We start from the raw sequence: 22,218 nt of genomic DNA, 5'->3' as shown, positions 1-22,218 counted from the left end.
CCCATTTATGGGTCACACATGAAATTCCACACATCGGCAACCACGTGGAGCCATGTCGGGACTCACCCAATCGCGCAGGACCAATAGGGTCACTCCAACAACACCGATATTGTCCCCACTTAACCACCTGCACAATCCTTAGGTGCGGGGGTTTTATCACAAAAGACCTTGGTATTAGTTAAAGTGGGGATATAAATGGGTCTTTGCCCTTTCCTCTGTCCAATGTGGGACATAATGGGGTTCCAACACTTACCTTCTTGTAATTCATGTCCAAATTAATATAACAATCGATGTGTTGGAAAATCTCTAATAGTTGGTAGTGATTGGGATTTGCCGTAGACATAAGCATTTCATCAAAATCCACATGGCTTTGTCATCCAATTCATCACCGAGACTCCTTGGTAGTGATTGAGACTTAATATCCGTTAATTTGCTCCACATATTTTTCCTAATTGCTTGATGATATTTGGAAGACAAAACCATGTGATCCCTCATCATCAGCCCTTGTTCCCTTCTATACCCCATCCAGGTTGTCTTTGTTTGCACCATATATTTCTTTCAAGAGAGATATCCTACACGCAACCAGTCAAGTATATATAAACATATGACTGGCTCGTTTGATAACCACGAAAAACAATTCTACAAACTCTCAAGTCTACGAACTTCTCAAGTACTATAGTTTTCTTTGTTCTTTCAGTTCTTTGAGATTTTCTTCTACTTTTGGTCTTGAGAGTTACAACAATGGGTTTCCGTCTTCCGGCTGTAATTCCTGCTAGGAAACTTCTTCGATGTTCTTTTTCAAATACAACCAGAGGAGCTTCAACTAATTTAGCACACGTCCCAAAAGGTTATTTTGCGGTTTATGTTGGCGAGAGCGAAAGGCAGAGATTTGTAATTCCAGTATCTTTCCTTAATGAGCCTTCATTTCAAAAGTTGCTAAGTGAGGCTGAAGAAGAATTCGGGTTTGATCATCCAATGGGTGGTCTAACAATTCCCTGCAGACAAGATGCCTTCCTTCATCTCACTTCTCACTTGAATGCATCGTGAGATTTCGTAATGGAAATCTGCATGTTACACGAACTAACTGGTTGATAGAAATTTTTAATGTAGACAATCTAAACATTCTGTAACTTTTTTTTTAATGGGGAGTGAATCAAATTAATGTCTCCATGAATTATGTAGAAATCTAGCCACTTTTAATTAGATATTCACACTATTTTTGGTCATCTTCGTTCGTTTATCCATTATCCAAGCTATACACAGCTCTGTTTCCACATACTGGCTTACAACAATTTTACTAACTGTTCTCCTTACTAAATTGTATTCCCCTCATTTCTGGTCTTCTGTTTACAAGCTCAAAATATTTCATGATCGTGTGATGAATCGTTTGATTTAACCTGAAGGTTTTCATTGCAACATATTTATAATCTATGTTACCTTTTATCTTGTACGGAAAATTTCCGCCAACGAAATTATTTCTTTTCAAAACAAAAGGATGACATCAATCTTATGAGACCTTCTATCTTTTACCATCCAAAACATAGTAGCCTTTGCAGTTTAACTTAGTATGTAATTGAGATCTTTTTAAGTTACAAATATTTTCTTAAACAGATGATGAGAGGTAAGAAAAAATATATTGGATTAGTTATTCTTCAGATTCCTCTCCGATTGATTATCCCATTAGGATCTCTTTTAGTTGCACTGAGAATATCTAATAAACAGTTTTGGCTATAACATTATTTGAAACAACACCAATAACAAAGCCTTATTCCACTAAGTGAGGTCGGCTATATGAATCTTGACACGCCATTGCGCTCAGTTTTGTGCCATATCTTCTGTTAGATCCGAATAGTCCAAATCTTTTCTTAGAGTCTCTTTCCAAGTCTTCCTAGGTCTTCCAAACCTTATGATAATAAACCATAACATTATTTGAAACTCCGCCTGTGTAAGTTTATCTTACACTGCCGGTCCTAAGCCCGAATAAAGGAGAAAGGGGAAGGCGTCAAGTAGTCAACAACCGGCACTCCTATCTTCCGTCAAATCCTAATGATAAAAAACCATAACATTATTTGAAAAACAAAAAGAAAATCATAATTTCTTTTTGCGCCACAAGGGTGTGTACTTATTTTATGGTAAAACAGAGAATTAGACAATATTAGCTCCTCGGAGTAGTAAGTTAAAGTGTCCACCCTTAGACCGGAAGTCAAAAGGTACGAGGCTCTCTCAGAACCCGCCACAAGTCCCTCCATTCAAATTCATTACTATTGAAAGAGTGGTTATTAGGGCTACTATAGGTTCTAAGGTTTATCTTACTTTATCATTTTGTAAGTAGTCTTTTTCTCCTTGATTTAAGGAGATTGGTGTAAGTCTTTTTCTTGTTGTCATCTCCTTGATTTAAGGAGATTAGTTTATGGTCTCTAGATTCCTTGATTTAAGGAGATTGAGGTATGTTGATGTAAGCCTCTAGACTAGCCTTTACGGGGGTTTCAAGGGGTTTTCTTGGATGTCTTCGCGCACTGCAAGTGCACTAAATCCTTCTCTTTAAATACCTTTTCCTCCTCTTTTGTAACCTTATGATTTTACTTTGCAATACAAGAAAGAACTACACTTAAAAGTCAATATGGTATCAAAGCAGGTTTTCTTTTGAACCTGTCTCTGTGTATCTCATCTTGTAAACACCTTCAATCTTCAAAGAAATGGCTGAAGAAAACTGAGTCAACCAGGAAGTTGACCACACCATTACTTCTCAGCCTGAGAAGCTTTCAGAAGTGGATATCAATCCCAACCAAAGGCTCAGCTCATTACTACTGAATGAGTTCAATTATCTTCCGTGTTGTGTGACCGTCGTAGGCCACTAAAGCTCAAGGGAAAATTTTATAGGACGACAATAAGGCCGGCGATGCTGTATGGCACAAAATGTTGGGCGGTGAAGCACCAACACGTACACAAAAGGGGTTTGGATATGTGCAAAGAAGGCCTACTGACGCTCCGGTTCGAAGATGTGACTACGGGATAGAGGTTCAGGGCCGAAGGGGTAGAGGAAGACCTAGGAAAACTTTGGAAGAGACCCTAAGAAAATACTTAGACTACTTGGATTTAACGGAGGACATGACACAAAACCGAGCACAATGGCGTTCTAGGATTCATATAGCCGACCCCACTTAGTGGGAAAAGGCTTTGTTGATGTTGTTGTTGTTGTTGGTCAAGGGCAGTTACACTTGCCCTTGGTGGAAGAAACAAACTCGAGTTCATCAATGGTAATGTTCCAGCCCCAGAAATTGCATCCTCGAATTATGAAGGTTGGCTATGTAAAGATCAACTTGTTATGTCATGGTTGCTCAACTCCATGGAAAGAAAAATAGTTGAGATCTTCAGCTGCTCAGAGTCTTCTTTCTTGTTATAGACAACGGTGAAAGAGATGTATGGGAACCAAAACAATTCCGCTTACGTGTTTCAACTTAAAAGAGATATCTCTGCTATCCAGCAAGAAGGTAAAAGCTTTATTCTGCATCTTGGATATCTGAAAAGTATGTGGAATGAACTGGATGTCTACCGGCCATATACTACCGATTCCACAATTCTCTTAAAAAAGGCTGAGGAGGATAAAATCTTCCAACTATTATCCAGCTTGAGTGCAGATTATGAGGATCTAAGATGTCACATTCTCATGAATCCTGAGCTACCAACCTTCACAAGCATTTGTGCTACCATTCAACGAGAGGAAGTGGGAAAAAAGGTTATGAATGCTGGAACAAAAGCAAATGTTACTGAAGCTCGAGCCTACATGACAACTGAGAAGAGATACAGAGGTAAAAACCCTAACTTGAAGTGTCAACATTGCCACTACAATGGTCACGTAAAAGAGACGTGTTGGATCTTGCATCTAGAGTTGAAACCAGACTTCTTGAACGACAAATGTGCACCAAGATGACCTCAACCTCAGTAATTTTCCCACTGAGCCAACATGGCTTCATCTTCATCTATCAACGGTCATGATCCTTACAAGCAATTCATAGCCAATCCTGCAGACCTTATAAACAAGTTTGCTACCTTCCTACACAAGGAAACAAAAAAAGAATAAGCTGATTAAGTTGTTGATCATGAAGATGGAAATACCACTGCCTTGTTGGGCAAGTTTGCTGGATTTCTGGCCAATGTTGATCACATGCCAAAGAAATACCTTCAAGTTATTTTGAATGCTTTCAAAACTACTATAAATGTCAATTTGTTGCATGATTTTTGGATTGTTGATTCTAGAGCCACATACCACATGACTAACAAAGTTTCAAAACTAAAAGAGTTTGAAAAATTACATAAACCATCACATGTGTCAGTTGCAAATGGTGAAGGGGCCAAGGTTGTACGAAAGGGAAAAGTTCACCTGATTTCAGATAAAATTGAGTCTATGGTGTTATATGTTCCTTCATTTCCTTTTCAGCTTCTATCTGCGGGAAAAATCACAAATACTTTGAATTGTTTGGTCATTTTTCACCACAAAGTGTAATTTTTCAAGATTGTATCCCCAAGAAGATGATTGGTGAGGGTTTTTTTTTCCTAGATGGCCTATATTACATCTCAAAAAATAGTCCAAGTGCCTTTCAAGTCAAGTTAGTTCCAAACCAAGACAACCTTTTGTGGCATCAACGCCTAGCTCATCCTTCCCAACCTATTTTGTCAACCTTGTTTCCCAAGTCAAGCAAAGAAGCAATTGAGTGTGAAACCTGCCATATGTTCAAAGCTACTAGATTACCTTTGGGAGAGTCAGTTTCTAGGGCTAGCAAGATTTTTGAGCTTGTACACTCAAATATATGGGGACCAATTAGTGAATCTTTTGATGGTTACAAGTATTTTGCAACCTTTGCTGATGATTATTGAAGGGCCACATGGTTGTATATTTTGAAATCAAAAAATCAAGTATTGGATATGTTTAAAGATTTCCATAATCTTGTCAAAAATCATTTCTCTTCAAACATTCAAACTCTAAGGTCTGATAATGGCTCATAATACATGTCTCAAATCATGACACAATACTTGAGCAATAATGACATAATGCATCAAACTAGTTGTGTGGGAACTTCATAGCAAAATGGCATTTCTGAGACAAAAAATTGTGACTTATTGGAGAAAACTAGGGCACTGATGTTGCAAATGAATATGCCTAAAAAATTATGGTCACATGGTGTCATGGCAGCTGCCTATTTGATGAACAGATTACCTAGTAGAGTGTTAAAGTTCAAGTCTCCAATGGAGATAATAAAAGGAAGAAAAGTGGATCTCTTACACCTTAAAGTTTTTGGATGCATATGTTTTGTGCACATTCAATCTCTATATCAAGATAAACTAGATCCTCGGGCAGCAATGTACATCTTTCTTGGGTATTCTTCAACTAAAAAAGGATACAAATGTTATAACCCTCAACTTAGGAAACTTGTATCTAAAGATGTTAGGTTTCATGAAACTAATCCTTTTTTTTTTTCAATAAGACTCTTGAAGTTACCACTCAGGGGGAGAACTACTTGGATCTGTTTCCCTTACCAAAAACAGATGTCATGATCACTGAGGTTCCAATTTCAAATGTCAACACACCTGCTCAAGAAACCCTCTCTTCGAGTGAATAAATTCATGAAGGCTAGTCTCATAGCAATACAACTGATCAAGAGTGTGAAATCTTGCAACGTGTGACTTCATAAGCAATGGAATATGATTCAACACCTATTGCACCTCGACGCAACCCTGCAAGAGAGAGACAACTGCCTGCAAGATTACTTGACTGTGAGACTTACAAGCCACGACATCCAACCTCCAATTATGTCTCTTATCACAAGCTTGCACTTGCTCACAGTGCATTTCTCAAGAAGGTTTCTGATCTCACAAAACCTCAAAATTTCTATGATGCTTGTGAATCTGAAGTGAGGAGGAAAGCTATGCATGATGAGTTACATGCTATTGATCAACACAACACTTAGAGCTTGTAAAGTTACCAAAAGGGAATAAGGATGTGGGATGAAGGTGTATATATAAGATCAAGTTTAATTCAGATGGATCAATTGAAAGACATAAAGCAAGATTGGTAGCTCGTAGATTCACACAAACCCTAGATGTGGACTACAAGGAAACCTTTGCTCATGTTACAAAGATAAACTCTATAAGGGTACTTCTCTCAGTTGCTGTGAATAAGGGATGGTCAATGTATCAAATGGATGTTAAAAATGCATTCTTACATGGGGATCTCGAAGAAGAAGTCTATATGAAATTGCCTCCTAGTTATCCTCAAAGTTGTGATTCACAGATAGTGTGCAGGTTGCATAAAGCTATCTATGGACTTAAACAATCTTCTTAAGCTTGGTATGCCAAACTCAGCTCAGTTCTCATCAGTGCTGGTTTTCACACAAGGAATGCATATTCTTCAATGTTTGTATGTTCAGGAATTGCTAGGAAATTAGTGGTTCTAATCTATGTTGATGACTTAATTATCACGGGTGATAGTGATGAAGAAATTGCCAATCTCAAACAAGCCCTAGAACAACAGTTTGGCATCAAAGATCTAGTGTTGTTGAAGTACTTTTAGGTATAGAAATAGCATCTTCTCATAAAGGCCTATTTCTAAACCAATGAAAGTATGTGCTCGATCTCCTCAAGGAAGCCAATATGAGTGATGTCAAACTAGCCAAGACACATCTTGATAGCAAACTCAAATTCAGCTTGGAAGGTGAATCACTTCTCAACGTTGGTTCCTATCAAAGACTTGTTGGCAATTTGATATACCTCACTATAACCCGGCCTAACATCTCATATTCTGTTAGTATTGCTAGTCAATGCATGCACTCACCCACTCTTAAGCATTTCAATACTAGTAAAAGAATCTTGCAATACTTGAAAGGATCGGTAAGTGTAGTATAGTCATGAAGAACGATGGATGCACTCAAATAATGGGATATTGTGATGTTGACTGAGCTGGAAATTCAGTATATCAAAAATCAACAACTAGATATTGCATTTTTGTGGGAGGAAACTTAGTCACATGGAAAAGAAAAAAACAAGTAGTAGCTACCAGATCAAGTGTTGAGGTTGAGTATAGATCGATGGCTTCCACTGCCTATGAGTTAATCTGGTTACGCAGCCTGCTTTGTGATTTAGGGGTATTCAACTCCCAGTCCATGCCTATCGAGAGAAATCATCCACAAAAACAACATAAAACTTGTAACCATTAATTGAATAAGAATGAGAAATTCATACATCTGAATGTATTAATTCCAAGGGAAAAGATTACATTGAGGAAGACTAATTGAATGGCAACTTATGGCTTTTACCCAAGGGACATGATGAACAAAAGTCGTAGGTTGCATTACCAATTAATGGTAATTTATTTTGGGAAACTAAACTACGTGAAACAAAAAATGTGGGGTGGCCTAGGCTAGAATGCCAAATGGCATCCGACACTCTAACACCAACAAATGCAGAGACTCCATTGTTGACCACATAAGAACTTGAAAATGGATAAAAACCATTTCTACTCTGGCCTTGTAAAAGCATATTCTCCATTTGAAGGTCCTGGACATGGTAAGAATTGGGATATAAGGTTAGTGAACAATGGTTGTCTTTGGTAAATTGATTTATGGAAATAACATTAGTAGAAGCATTAGGACAATGTGAAGGGTGTTGGGGAGAGTAAATGAGTGATTTGGTGTGTGAATAAAAGAAATGCCAACATGAGAAATCTGCAAACCTGACCCATCAACTACGCCATTAACATTGTCGGTACCAGTGTAAGGACGAGGATTCGAAACCTGATTCAAATCATTGGTGATACGTGCATTTGCTCCAGAATCAAAGAGCCAGTTTTGAATGCCAGAGGGAGAGGCAGATGCCTAAAGAGGTGCAGCAGCAGCATAAGCTTGGAGACGTGGAGTAGGGACACATCCTTCATAGGCCATGTTCAGTCGATTGAAACAATCAATTGCAGAATGTCCGTGATGATGACATATTTGGCACTAGATGCGACCGCCATTTTAGGGTGGAGAAGGATGAGCACTGAGAACACCATCATAAGCGGGTCGGGGTTGAGAAGCATATTGTCCTTAGCCTTGAGGACGAGAAACAAACTGACCACAACCACCATTGAAGTGACCACGACCACCATTAGGAGCACCATGACCATGGTAAGGTCCTAAACGTCCTCGTCCAGCAACAAGGGCAGTGGGCTCATTTTCGAACATTGTATGAAGCTTTTGACGTCTTTCTGCGCCGAGAAGAAGAGCCTCCAAGGCATTGTAAGTGATGGCTTCATCTCGTGCTTGTGCAGAAGCAACAATACTCTCATAAGTAGGCCCAACATTATTTAAAATAATGGCAATGAGATCAGAATCAGAGATAGGAGAACCAGAGAGGGAGAGAAGTGTCAACAAGACAATTATTACGATCAAGAAACTCAGTAATAGAGGAGTTACCATGATGGGTATTCATAAGCTCACTACGCAATTGGAGAAGATGGCTAGTAGATTGAGAAGCATATCGTTCACGTAAACCAGTCTATGCAAAATGAGAACTCGTCTTACCAATGAGATAGGCAAGAACTGTGGGATGAACCAAACTGTTGATCCATGAAAGGACCATAGCATCTTGCTGAATCCATGCATCAAATTTAAGATTGACTTCATCAATGATTTTTCCTTCATCATCCTTTAAGAAGGCAAGATGACATTTGTTGGTTCCATCTACGAATGACACCAGATTCCTGCTTCGAAGCAAGGGCAACATCTGGGCATGCCACAGTGGATAGTTAGTACGGTCCAACTTTATAGTCAGAAAGTTGGAAGCATTGGGAAGAGAGGGGATAGTGATGGGGTTTGAGGAATTGGAACTGGACGCCATGGGAAAAAAATTGAAGCTTTTGGTCGTTAGATTGACAGCTCTGAGATACCATAAAGGTGATTTGAAAACTAAATTATAGCAGGTTGATGAGTTGTATAAGCTCAGCTCAATATAAAGTGAGTGTTCATTCATTTCTTTATATTGAATTACAAATGATGAGGTTGTCACACTTGAAAGATAAATACAAATATTTGAATCAGATACAAAAGTATTTGAAAGAGTTGTGTGGATGATGGACTGTGTTGTTACGATAACACTGAGGGTATTTGAGATGGAACCAATCTTTTCTATTGCAGATTGCAGCGGGAAGATTTTGTTTGAATTGGTGGTGCTGACGTGGACTGATCTTTAGGGTTTGTAGGATTCTCTGAACTAGGCTTATCAGGCTCAAGTATGATATGGGAATCACATACCGTTTCATTACATTGACTGCAAAGCAGCAGCCTTTAGGAACATCCAAGGCCTTTAAAGGAACTTGTGTTTTCTTAGCATGAACAATACCAGGCAACCGCAAACCCATTGTTCAAAATTTCTTAATGAGAAAACCAACAATAGAAATTTCAATTGACTAAGCTTGTGGAAAAGAAATGTGTCAAAAGATTGGGAATTGTGAATTAGATGAATTGTGTTGCTTCCAATTTAACTCCGCCTATGTAAGTTTATCTTACATTGCCGGTCCCAAGCCCGGATAAAGGAGGAGGGGGAGGGCGTCAGGTAGTCGACAGTCGGCACTCCATGATTACGTCGAATCCTTATGAAAATGAATCCAGAATGAAATCGCGCTAAAGCTAGGGCGTCACCCGTAAGTGGCGCGCTATGTGGCTCGAGCACAGTGATAAGTGAGCAAGGGTCGCTGTATCTCCATCGGCACCCAGATGCAGTGTTAAATGAGCAAGGGGGCCATAGAAACTTCTTTTCGAACGACTCCACTCAAAGTTGTTTGAGAGCATATGCTCCTATCAACTTTACACGGGACACACAAAAGAAGTACTTTGATCCTATTAGACGAGGGAGGGTGAAGAAGCTAGGACAGAAGGGTAGAGTTCAAGAGAGCAAAATGCGTTTAGGAACGTGAAATATAGGAACCTTAACGGGAAAATCTATGGAAGTAGTGGAAGTTATGGTGAGGAGAAGGATAAATATTATATGCCTACAAGAAACTAAGTGGGTTGGTCGTAAGGCAAAGGATCTAGAAAACTTAGGGTTTAAACTTTGGTATTCGAGCACAAATAGAACGAGAAACGGTGTTGGCATCATCGTGGACAAGACCTTGACACAAGATGTTGTAGATGTCAAGAGGGTAGGAGATAGAATCATGGCAATCAAGATTGTAATAGGACAAAAACTTATCAATGTGATTAGTGCGTACGCACCTCAAGTAGGGTTGGATACGAGTTCGAAGGAGAAATTTTGGGAAGACCTTAGAGACTTGGTGCAAGGAATTGCTCAGACGGAGAAGTTATTTATAGGAGGAGATTTAAATGGACACGTGGGCAGGGAGACAGGCAACTATGGAGGTTTTCATGGTGGCCATGGTTTTGGGGAGAGAAACGAGGATGGGGAAGCTATCTTGGATTTTCCAATGGCATATGATCTCTTCTTAGCCAACACATTCTTTAAGAAAAGAGAAGAACATGTGATCACCTACAAGAGTGGGTCGTCAAAAACACAAATAGATTTTCTTCTAATGAGGAAAGGGGATCGTATAACTTGTAAGGATTGCAAAGTTATACCAGGAGAGAGCGTGGCTAATCAACATCGCTTGTTGGTGATGGATGTACATATCAAAAGAGTGAGAAAAAAGAACAAGACTTGGAAGTGCCCAAGGACTAGATGGTGGAATCTAAAAGAAGAAAAACAAGCCATTTTCAAAGAGAAAGTAATCACCCAGTGTGTGTGGGATAGAGAGGGGGAAGCTAGCCAAATGTGGGATTCCATGGCTAGTTGTATCCGAAAAGTAGCAAAAGAGGTATTAGGAGAGTCTAAGGGCTTTGCCCCACACCAAAAGGAATCTTGGTGGTGGAATGAGGAGGTACAAACAAAGGTGAAGGCTAAAAAGGAATGTTGTAAAGCCTTATACAAGGATAGGACCGATGAAAATGGTGAAAGGTATAGAAAAGCGAAGCAAGAGGCGAAGAAAGCTGTGAGAGAAGCTAAGTTAGCGGCTTATGACGATATGTATAAGCGACTAGATACCAAAGAAGGAGAGTTGGATATCTATAAACTAGCTAGAGCAAGGGAAAAGAAGACAAGGGACCTAAACCAAGTGAAGTGCATCAAGGATGAGGATGGAAAGGTTCTTGCTACAGAGAACGCGGTTAAAGACAGATGAATAGGTTATTTTCATAATCTTTTCAATGAAGGACATGAAAGGAGTGCTTCTTTAGGGGAGTTGAGTAACTCAGAAGAATGTAGAAACTACTCTTTTTATCGTTGAATCCGGAAGGAAGAAGTGGTTGTAGCTTTGAAGAAGATGAAGCATAGAAAAGCAGTAAGCCCAGATGATATACCAATCGAAGTGTGGAAAGTTTTGGGAGAGACAGGTATAACATGGCTCACTGACCTTTTCAATAGGATTTTGAAAACGAAGAAGATGCCAAATGAGTGGTGAACGAGCACTTTGGTGCCTATCTACAAGAATAAGGGCGACGTACAAAATTGCATGAACTATAGGGGTATTAAGCTAATGAGTCATACAATGAAGCTCTCGGAGAGAGTCATTGAGCATAGATTGAGGCAAGAGACACGGGTTTCGGACAACCAATTCCGGTTCATGCCAGGGCACTCAACCATGGAGGCAATCTATCTCTTACGAAGATTGATGGAAAGATATAGAGATGAGAAAAAGGATTTACACATGGTCTTTATAGATTTGGAAAAAGCGTATGATAAGGTCCCAAGAGACATTCTTTCGAGGATTTTAGAGAAGAAAGGAGTACGAGTAGCATATATCCAAGCTATAAAGGATATGTATGAAGGAGCAAAGACTGCCGTAAGAACTCATGAAGGACAAACCGAAAGCTTTCCCATAACTGTAGGATTACGTCAAGGCTCATCCTTAAGTCCTTACCTTTTTGCGTTGGTAATGGATGAGTTAACAGGATATATTCAAGATGATATTCCTTGGTGTATGCTTTTCGCAGACGATATAGTGTTGATAGATGAAACTCAGGAAGGGGTAAATGCAAAGCTTAACCTTTGGAGAGAAGTGTTGGAATCTAAAGTTCTTCGCCTAAGCCGATCAAAGACAAAATATATGGAGTGCACGTTCAGTGCAAATGGAGGCCAAAACGAGTTAGGGGTGAGGATCGGAGATCAAGAAATACCAAAGAGCGACCATTTTCGTTACCTAGGATCTATCTTGCAAAAGAACGGAGAATTAGATGGAGATCTCAACCACAGAATACAAGCTGGATGGATGAAGTGGAAGAGTGCATCCGGCGTGTTGTGTGACCGCCGTATGCCACTGAAGCTCAAGGGAAAATTTTATAGGACGGCAATAAGGCCGGCGATGTTGTATGGCACAGAATGTTGGGCGGTGAAGCATCAACACGTACACAAAATGGGTGTAGCGGAGATGAGGATGCTTCGTTGGATGTGTGGGCACACGAGAAAGGATAAGATTAGGAATGAGGATATCCAGGGTAAAGTAGCAGTAGCCGAAATTGAAGGAAAGATGAGAGAAAATCGGTTATGGTGGTTTGGACATGTGCAAAGAAGGTCTATTGACGCTCCGATTAGAAGATGCGACTATGGAACAGAGGTTCAGGGCCAAAGGGGTAGAGGAAGACCTAGGAAAACTTTGGAAGAGACTTTAAGAAAAGACTTAAAGTACTTGGATCTAACAGAGGACATGACACAGGACCGAGCACAATGGCGTTCTAAGATTCATATAGCCGATCCCACTCAGTGACTTGGATTTTCCAAGTCTCTAACCGAGAAGTTTTCCTCACTCGGGAAATTAAGGGAACACTACCTCAACCTACATGCTCCACTCACAAAGCTTCAACATACAAGCTTCAACAAAAGAAAATTCAAAGAACTTAGCGAAGAAGGCTTTGGTGTATTTAACACAATACGTTGAAATGAAGGAAAGCTTATTTATTGATATCTCCGATAAGTTACAAATATGTACATATACACGAGTCAAAATAAACAAATAAGAGGGAGCCTTCACAAAGGTTGCTTAGGAGAAGTCTCAGCAGTCGGTAGAGCCCCAAAAAGAGAAGGCACCGGAGGGGGATCATTCGGAGCCTCAGTACTGGACAGAACCCTAGAAGGAGGAGGCATCAGAGGTTGATCATTTGGAGCTTCATTACGCGGTACAGCCCCAGAAGACGAAGGCAATAAATGCCTTTGGAACAAACCCACAAATCTCTGATGATCAAGTAAAACCTGACCATTAGATTTCTTCTTCTGGTCAAGCTTCCTCTTTATGTTTGTAGCATAGTCATGTGCGAGCCGGTGCAACTGTTTATTCTCATGCTTGAGCCCTCTAATCTCCTGTTTGAGACTCATCACTTCAGCCGCCAATGATTCAACTTGGCGGGTTCGAGCAAATAGGCATTGGGCCATATTAGACACAGAACCTGCACACTGAACACTGAAAACCAGAGAATCCTTAACAGCCAACTCATCAGACCGTTTGGAAAGTAGTCTGTTATCTTTGGGAGTGAGAAGGTTCCTGGCCACCACCGCAGCGGTCATATCATTCTTCATCACGGAATCCCCAACGGTAAGAGGACCAGTAGGGGAGACGAATGATGGGCGCCATATGTTGTCTGGAGAAGGCGTGGCTGCCTCTTCAACAAGGTTCAAGTCAAAACGACGGTCGGAGGGGCCAGACATTTTCAAAGGTGTTGAAGAGAGAAGAGGTCGGACAAATCAAGATCTTAGAAGTGCAAGAATGGAGCTTCTACTAGTGGAGATTCAAGTGTGCTTTGGAACTTAATGCCAGCCTTTATAAAAATCTGCACTCGACGGAGCTTCAGAAAATCAAATAGGCGCCTGCTCAAAAATCAAAGAGACGTTTGCTTTCTCAAAAGCTGGGCTGCTCAGAGACCACGAGGGTCGATCTCAGAAATCAAAGAAGCGTTTGCTTTCTCAAAAGCTGGGCTACTCAAAGACCACGAAGGCCGATCTCATAAATCGAAGAGGCGCTTGCTTTCTCAAAAGCTGGGCTGCTCAGAGACCACGATGGCCGATCTCAGAAATTGAAGAGGCACCTACTTTTCCAGCCTTGTCAGCACCTGTCACACGCACACTCAGCTTTGCGGAAATTATGGGCATTCTGTCGAAGATTTCTGGTAAAGTAGAAAGCACATGAATCTTACTGTTCAATCACCCACTTCCCACACGCAACATTAGCTCATGGGTACCACAGATAACTTTGCCAAAGTTCTCTGATAAAGTTAAGACACGTGAAGCTTGCAGCTCCCACTACATCGCTCTGACCAAGAAGGGTAAAAGAATAGCAAAGAAACAGTACTAACAAAGTTTAGACACATAAATTTTGAAGGTCTAGCTACCATATTATTACCCACAAGGGTAAAGGAACAGTATCACTGCTGGATAATTGGAAAGTCCATGTGTGTCAACCTCTGTGCTTCGGGCCAAGGTAGACTAGCAAACATGCCTAACCTTTACTCACATTCGAGAAAACACTCCCAACAAGATTGCTTGCTCCAAAATCGAAGAGGCATCGCCCTCCGAATCTCGAGAGCCAGACTCCCAACATGATTACTTTCTCAAAAATCGAAGAGACACCGCTCTCTGAATCTCGAGAGCCAGACCCCCAGCAGGATTGCTTTCTTAAAAATCGAAGAGGCATCGTTCTCCGAATCTCGAGAGCCAGATCCCCGACAGGATTGCTTGTTCGAAAACCGAAGAGGCACCACTTTCCCAACTTCAGGAGCCGGATCTCCTTAGATAAAGCTTGTCTGTAATCTTCACACGCAACATCAGCTTTCCAGATACCACAGACCACTTTTTCAAAGTGCTCTGACAGAGTTAAAACATGTGAAGCTGGCAGCTCCCACTACCGTGCTATGACCAAGCAGGGTAAAGGAATAACATTACTACTTGTTGTTAGGGAGACTCCTATATATGTCGACATCCATCCCCAACGGACAGGCAGACCTGCAAAAATGTTCAACCCTTCCTCATATCTGAGAGGGCACTCCCAACGAAGCCTTTTGAAATATTCAGCTTTCTTTCCCCCCGATAATACCTCTGCAAACAAGCTATACTAGAGCAAGAATATCTCATATCATCAGGGTTAAAAGCAAGAGTATCCCATATCATGCTTTTTCCCTGTCTTTTCCTTTGGCCTTGTTCTTACCTGCAAGACAAGGAGAAAGAGAGCAATCAGTCAGCAATTGGAATCAAGCTTCCAGTCAGGAACTGACTGCCTGGAACCCCTTACCTGATTACTTACCTGGCATTGCTCTCGAGTACTCATCTTCAACATCTTATGCTTCCAGGGAAGATACCTCATCTGCTTGAGGAACAGATAGGGCAAGTGAGAAGGATACAAGGAAGCATGTGGAGACAAGCGTAATAGCACACGTGCCGATACATCCACTACTCTGTCAAAAGCAAAAGTATCCCATATCAGCAGGGTCGAACGTACTCTAGATTTGATGGACTTGTTTTGACCCTCAAATTCTTCAGTCGGCCTTATACTCTGGAGGAAACCAGAAAACCCTCCAGCCCAGTTCAAGAATAAGCCTGTGGAAAGTTACTTCTTCAAAAGCAAAAGTATCCCATATCATCTCTTCCCATTTTTCTTCTCTTTATCCTTCATGTTGCCTGCAAGATAGGGAGAATGTGAACAATCAGCCGGAACTCGAAATCAAAGTTCTGATCTGGGACTGATTGCTTGGAGCTCTGATTGCTTACCTTGTCTGTCACCTCTTTCAGCAGATCCCCTAGCTCGACGACTTGGGGGACTCCTACTACATGGTTTGTATCGCGCTTGACCAAGCCTGAAACTACAAGTAAGCTTCAAGTGAAATTGATACATTACCTTGTGCATCTCTACTAGTTAAAGATACCACCCCTGGATGGAGGAAGAGTACTTCCAGAGAAGATGCCACATCTACCTATGAGACAGATAAGGCAAGTCAAGACGATACCACACTCCGGTACTTAGAAGTTTCGTGATTACGAGATCATTCTCCCACAATATTTCCTAATGTCATTTGTACTAAATCATTCACTTGTACTCACTAAAGGAGAGCTTGAACCTATGTACTTGTGTAAACCCTTCACAATTAATGAGAACTCCTCTATTCCGTGGACGTAGCCAATCTGGGTGAACCACGTACATCTTGTGTTTGCTTTCCTATCTCTATCCATTTATATACTTATCCACACTAATGACCGGAGCAATCTAGCGAAGATCACAAAAAGCGACCGTTTTCGCTACGTAGGATCTATCTTGCAAGAGAACGGAGAATTAGATGGAGATCTCAACCATAGAATACAAGTTGGATGGATGAAGTGTAAGAGTGCATCCGGCGTGTTGTGTGACCGTCGTAGGCCATTGAAGCTCAAGGGAAAATTTTATAGGACGGCAATAAGGCCAGCGATGTTGTATGGCACATAATGTTGGGCGGTGAAGCATCAACACGTATACAAAATGGGTGTAGCGGAGATGAGGATGCTTCGTGGGATGTGTGGGCACATGAGAAAGGATAAGATTGGGAATGAGGATATCCGAGGTAAAGTAGGAGTAGCCGATATTGAAGGAAAGATGAGAGAAAATTGGTTACGGTGGTTTGGACATGTGCAAAGAAGGCCTACTGACGCTTCGGTTCGAAGATGTGACTACGGAACAGAGGTTCAGGGCCGAAGGGGTAGAGGAAGACCTAGGAAAACTTTGGAAGAGACCCTAAGAAAAGACTTAGAGTACTTGGATCTAACGGAGGACATGACACAAAACCGAGCGCAATGGCGTTCTAGGATTCATATAGCCGACCCCACTTAGTGGGAAAAGGCTTTGTTGTTGTTGTTGTTGTTGTTGTTTGTGTTGCTTCCAATTTGCTCCCGACTGTTATCATATGTATGTATAATTCATAACTGTTTGTATAGATACATGGGCATCTCAAAAGTCATTTGTTATAAAAAAAAAAAAAAATTTTAAATAAAAATGATTGGGGATAAGCCACCAGGATGGACCCAATGAAGAGACATCAGCTCAAGCAAAATCACATGGACTTGTCAATATAAATACCTAGGCTATCAGATAGTATTCCTTTTGGAAGGATGAATATAAGCCTAAAAGAAAACAAGGCATTTTCTTCTGCAGGTGGCTAATTAAACATACAAGTTTTCGAAGCCACTTGCTAACTAATTTGCTTCTTGTTTTTCATGTCCAAACACAAAAAAAGGATCTATGTGTCAGACAATATCTCAAGTAGTTGGTGTGAGTGGTCGTGAATCAATTGAGTTGGGATTTGTAAGTGACATTAGCATTTGATCAAAGTTCACATGCCTCTGTCTCCCGATTCATCACCATGACTCCTTGGTAGGGATTGAGACTTCATATTTGCCTACCAATCCAAAATAAATGTTGGATAGAGAAATAGTTAATTTGATCCACAGATTTGCTTAAAGGGCCTTTAAGCGTGGGAAGACAAAACCATGTGATCCCTCATGAGCTCCTGTTCCCTTCTATACCCCATCCGGATTGTCTTCACCACATATTTTCATCAATAGAGGATATTGTACAAAACTCTTCAACTATATATACCTATGAACTCATTGGTTAATGACCACCAAATTAAGTCTACAACAGCTCAAGTCTAATTTTCCTTGTTTCACAAGTTCATTGACATCTTCTTCAAGTTTTTGTAAACTCGATTACCAGTCTTTCCTCTCAAGATAATAATGGGGTTCCGTCTTCCATCTGTAATTCCTGCTAAGAAACTTCTTCGACGGTCTTTTTCAAATTCAAGTCAACAAGTTTCGTATAATTTAGCAGACGTCCCAAAAGGTTATTTTCCAGTTTATGTTGGCAAGAGTGAGAAGCAGCGGTTTGTTGTTCCTATATCCATCCTCAACCAGCCTTCATTTCAAGACTTGCTAAGTGAGGCTGAAGAAGAATTCGGATATGATCACCCAATGGGCGGTGTAACGATTCCCTGCAGACAAGATACATTCCTTGATCTCATTTCCCGCTTGAGTGCTTTGTGAGACTGGATGCATAATGGAGAACAATTACATGAACTCTGTGATTGTCACAATTTTGTACATTGGAAAAGTTCCACATCTTGTACATTTTCTTTCGACCCAGGAGGAAGAATTATTGTCCCCTTGGGATCAGATTATGTAAATGTAGACTGTAGCAATATTCATATGTTCTTTACAATAAAGAATTATTGTCCCCCTGGAATCGGATTATGTAAATGGATTAATATCTTCTACAGATTCTCATAATTGAGTTTCCATTTGGATCACTTTCAATAGCTGTTAGTATACTAATGTGCTAGATAGCATTCAAAACTTTGAGCAGGAGTAATCTCCTTCATATCTAATTGCGACTTTAATTTGATTGAACATGGGAATTTCCTATGACATATAGAAATGTAAAAAAGTCTTATAAAAAGCATTGTTTCGAGCGCAGTCCTAAATCCTTTCCCCTAACCATTGGGTCTAGCCCATTAGCAGGTTTAAAGACAATAATGGCTGAACTGAGTATACAAGAACTCATTTACAACCTCGTTAGCCCTTCATTTGGAAATCCATATATAAGGACAGTATACAAGAATTAGGGGCAACGGGTGAATTCTCTGACTTGATTCATCGATGCTTGTAATGCAGGATTAAACATGGATTAGTAGTTAGTACTAGTATCCATTTGGTGAGATCAAAGGATTGTTACTTGTATATATTTTAAGTTGTTCCCTGGGGTGATAAGTGACATTTCACGGCCAGTTCAACAAAAAAAACGTGAAATGACCAAGGGAAGAAGGAAAATATATAATACATTCTCAACTATCTTTGCAGAACAAGTAACAAGTACAAATGTATGATATTTTTCAAGTTCATATTACATGCTTGTGGTGATGTCAATTAATCTATGTCTGTTTGGCTGACCGTTTTTATCCTCAGCTCTCAAGCGGTTTGAAATTGTAGCCCATGAGTTTATCAAAAGCGATATAATTGGGTAGAATGCTCTTTTCTTCATTGTGAAAATATGATTAATTTTTGGTCCCAGAGTTAGATGAAATGTGTAATTTCAACTAGGTTTCCAATTCATTCAGGGTATGGTGGAGAGTTTGGTTAATCACTCTGCTTTGAGGATGTCCCTGTGTAGGTAAACACTATTATTTGTGAGCATGGCTCTGTATAGTACTGTCCAAGGTCCCAACGATAAATTATATTCAAAACATATGAATATTCTTATATTTGGATTTTCTTTTTCTTGTGTTGTGGTGATGGTATTGAAAGTTGAGCTCTCAAATCATTACCTTCGAGCATGAGGGAAACTGGAGTAAGGCCCTCGAGTTCTATGGATTTTGGTTCCAAAAGTTTGTCAGTGGAAGAGACTCAATCAACATATCGTTTATCCACACCCACATTGGAAAATGCAATGAGGCAGAGGAAACCGTATAAAGGTTTGATTGGGTCATTGCAACAAACTGGTTGTATGCATGCTCTGGATTTGTATTGCCAAGGATTTATATGCAATGGACATGTTTGACATTCTTGTAAGATCCCACATCGCCCAAGGGAGTGGATCCTGTAAGCTGTCTTTGTATATTCCCATCTCTACCTAGCACGAGGCCTTATGGGAGCTCACTGGCTTTGGGTTCCATCAGAACTCCAAAGTTAAGCGAGTTTGCGCGAGAGCAATCCCATGATGGATGACCCACTGGGAAGTTCTTGTGAGAGTTCCCATAAACAAAACCGTGAGGGCGTGGTCGGGGCCTAAAGCGGACAATATCGTGCTATGGTGGAGTCAAGCCCGGAATGTGGTGGGGGCCCGGGTCGGGATGTGACATTCTGGTTAGCCATTTTTCTTGCTAGTTTAATTCTACAAGTACCAGTTTTCATGATATATCTGATATACTATTTGCAATAGGAATGTCCCATATAAGTGAAGAAATCGTAATATATGTTAGTGTTTAAGTATCTTGGAAAATGTTGTGTTTCCTCTTGTAAAAATTCAGTTGTTTGAGGGCACTTAAAGAGGGAGATTACAATGAATTCCATGGAAAGTTGAAATATTCAAAGCAGGTGATATGAGTGTCAACTTTGTCTTCCCTACAAGTTGGACATGTATAATTTTACTTATGTTGTGTGTTCATATGTTTCAGGAGCTTCGCAATCTGTTTCTAGCGCTATGTGTTCATATGTGTCAGGAGCTTCGCAATCTATTTCTAGCGATGTGTGTTCATATGTGTCAGGAGCTTTGCAATCTGTATCAAAAATGTCACTTGTTGCAAGTTCTAGATAAAGACTACATGATGTCGTTGGTGTGTAATACTATAATTGATACGACCATTCAACTAACTTTAAGTACAAGTGCAGTTGATTTCATACTTTTGTTGGTACTTCTATATGATAATACATTGTATTAAAATTTACCTAATTTATAGTTCATTATTAATAACAATTTGTGTGTAGTTGTTGACCCTAAAAACTAACAAGCCTACGTGGCGCGCAAGCCGAGTAACTAAGGAGCTAATTACGTCATTCGGTTGTATGCAAGCGTGCCAACTTGTCGGCCGAGCTCGGCCGAGGAGTAAAATATGTTGATGCTACGTCGAATGCGCTGCTAACTTCTCAATCTTGCGATTGCGGTCGAGGAAGGAACACGTCTCGGCATTTGGGTTCTAGAGCCTGAAGACAAGGCTACTAGTTCTACGAAGTTCACAAATCGTCGGTGTTGGATTCGGTCACGGTGATTATATTCGTAAGAGTATAAGCATACCAAATCGACACCAGACTATATGGACACAAGTATTCAAAGCAGACGTACGTCTTAATCGTAAATGTGGTTCGGCCGTCAGAATGCCGAACTCTAAATCCAACTTGTGAGTATCTAATCATAAAATAACTTGGCGTTCAATACGCCAAGTCCAGTGATTGGTAACACCTCACTTTATTGAGAAGGCTAGTGAAATGACCTCTGCCAATAAGGATTCGAAAACCCTTCTCGACCAAGACTTGGATAGATAACCAGTCGGCCTTGACGCAATGTTGTTTATCCAAATTGAAGGTGCTTCACGGTCGGCTGATTCTATGACGGCAGTGCTGTTTATCCAAACTGAAGATGTTCGCCGGTTGCCTTCATAGTGTTGTTTATCCAAACTGAAGATGTGTTGGCGAAAAAGAAAATAAAAATCTTAAGGTTGTTGAGAGGTTTTGCGTAGAGCGAGGGTTTGCGTAAGGCAGTTTGTGTGTTGAGTTGGAGATAGTCCTTGGATGATGCCCGCGACATTGTATTTATAGAAGCAAATGTTGCGGCGCAGCTTCACACTAGTGTAGAATTTGATTTCAATTCAAACTCGTCAACTAGAACTTCAGATAAAGACTTCTTAAGATAAGCGAAAGCCTCTATTTTAGATGCCATCATCATCTGACTTTGCTTCACCATTATTCAAAAAGCCCATGTTTTCCTTCCAAAAAACTCGTGCCCTCAGACTGTCACCTAGTACAACTAGAACTCTATTTCCACCACATTGATTCAAGTGTAGCCATGCACGCATAATAAGATGGAATATAATCCCAAAAAGCACATTCACGTGGCCAAAACCAAAACATCAAAAGGCATATACCATTTGTACTTTATATGATAATCATCCCATCCTGCATACATATTTATCTGCTGCCTTGCCTTATGCATATCCCAATATTCCTAAATCCTGATAATTATTGATTTTCTGCATTGATCAAGCCGCGAACAAACCAAGTTGCACAACACGTGACCACAGAGTCCTTGTTGCAATGTAACCTCCTTCATTTGTTTAACTCTCAAGATGTAATCATAAGATAAATCACCATATTAAAATTACTAATAAAATAGTAACATCTAATATAGTTTCCTTCGTTTCCGTCATCCAACGGCTTTAAATATGTAGGCCGAATGCATGCAAAATCACGGCCTCTGAATGTTCGGAGTCATCCAACGGCCCATAATCTTGCTCATTCAACGGTCTTGATTGCTCAGGCCAATATTGTAAAATTGGGTCCAAACAGTAGTTTATAGAAATTTACATAATTTATTTTAATTTGGAACCTATAGTAAATTTCACATAAAATAATTTTAGTGAAGTTGTTAAAATAATGTCATTGTGGGGTCCCATTTGACGCCTAAGTTTTTTTTAAACCCGAGGC

At 40.3% G+C, this 22,218-nt stretch overlaps 2 protein-coding genes across 2 annotated transcripts; both read left to right on the top strand.

The window, feature by feature from the left end:
• The first annotated feature begins 611 nt into the window (after window positions 1-611).
• Window positions 612-1,226, top strand: LOC103454163 (auxin-induced protein 15A-like). The gene has a single exon (XM_008393752.4). It carries the CDS (start codon window positions 742-744, stop codon window positions 1,045-1,047), a length of 306 nt encoding a protein of 101 aa, XP_008391974.1. The 5' UTR covers window positions 612-741; the 3' UTR covers window positions 1,048-1,226.
• A 16,413-nt stretch (window positions 1,227-17,639) lies between these two features.
• On the top strand, window positions 17,640-18,268 carry LOC103454230 (auxin-induced protein 15A-like). Its single transcript, XM_070822229.1, has one exon. The coding sequence runs from the start codon at window positions 17,764-17,766 to the stop codon at window positions 18,067-18,069; it is 306 nt and encodes a 101-aa protein (XP_070678330.1). The 5' UTR covers window positions 17,640-17,763; the 3' UTR covers window positions 18,070-18,268.
• Window positions 18,269-22,218: the final 3,950 nt, after the last annotated feature.

The sequence above is a fragment of the Malus domestica genome, chromosome 05, assembly GCF_042453785.1.
Source record: "Malus domestica chromosome 05, GDT2T_hap1".
Taxonomy (NCBI): Eukaryota; Viridiplantae; Streptophyta; class Magnoliopsida; order Rosales; family Rosaceae; genus Malus; species Malus domestica.
This window is presented reverse-complemented; position numbering and strand designations above follow the sequence as displayed.

What these genes read in the sequence shown, in the direction of transcription:
- LOC103454163 (XM_008393752.4), top strand. Translation starts at nt 742, where the DNA reads ATGGGTTTCCGTCTTCCGGCTGTAATTCCTGCTAGGAAACTTCTTCGA.
- LOC103454230 (XM_070822229.1), top strand. Translation starts at nt 17,764, where the DNA reads ATGGGGTTCCGTCTTCCATCTGTAATTCCTGCTAAGAAACTTCTTCGA.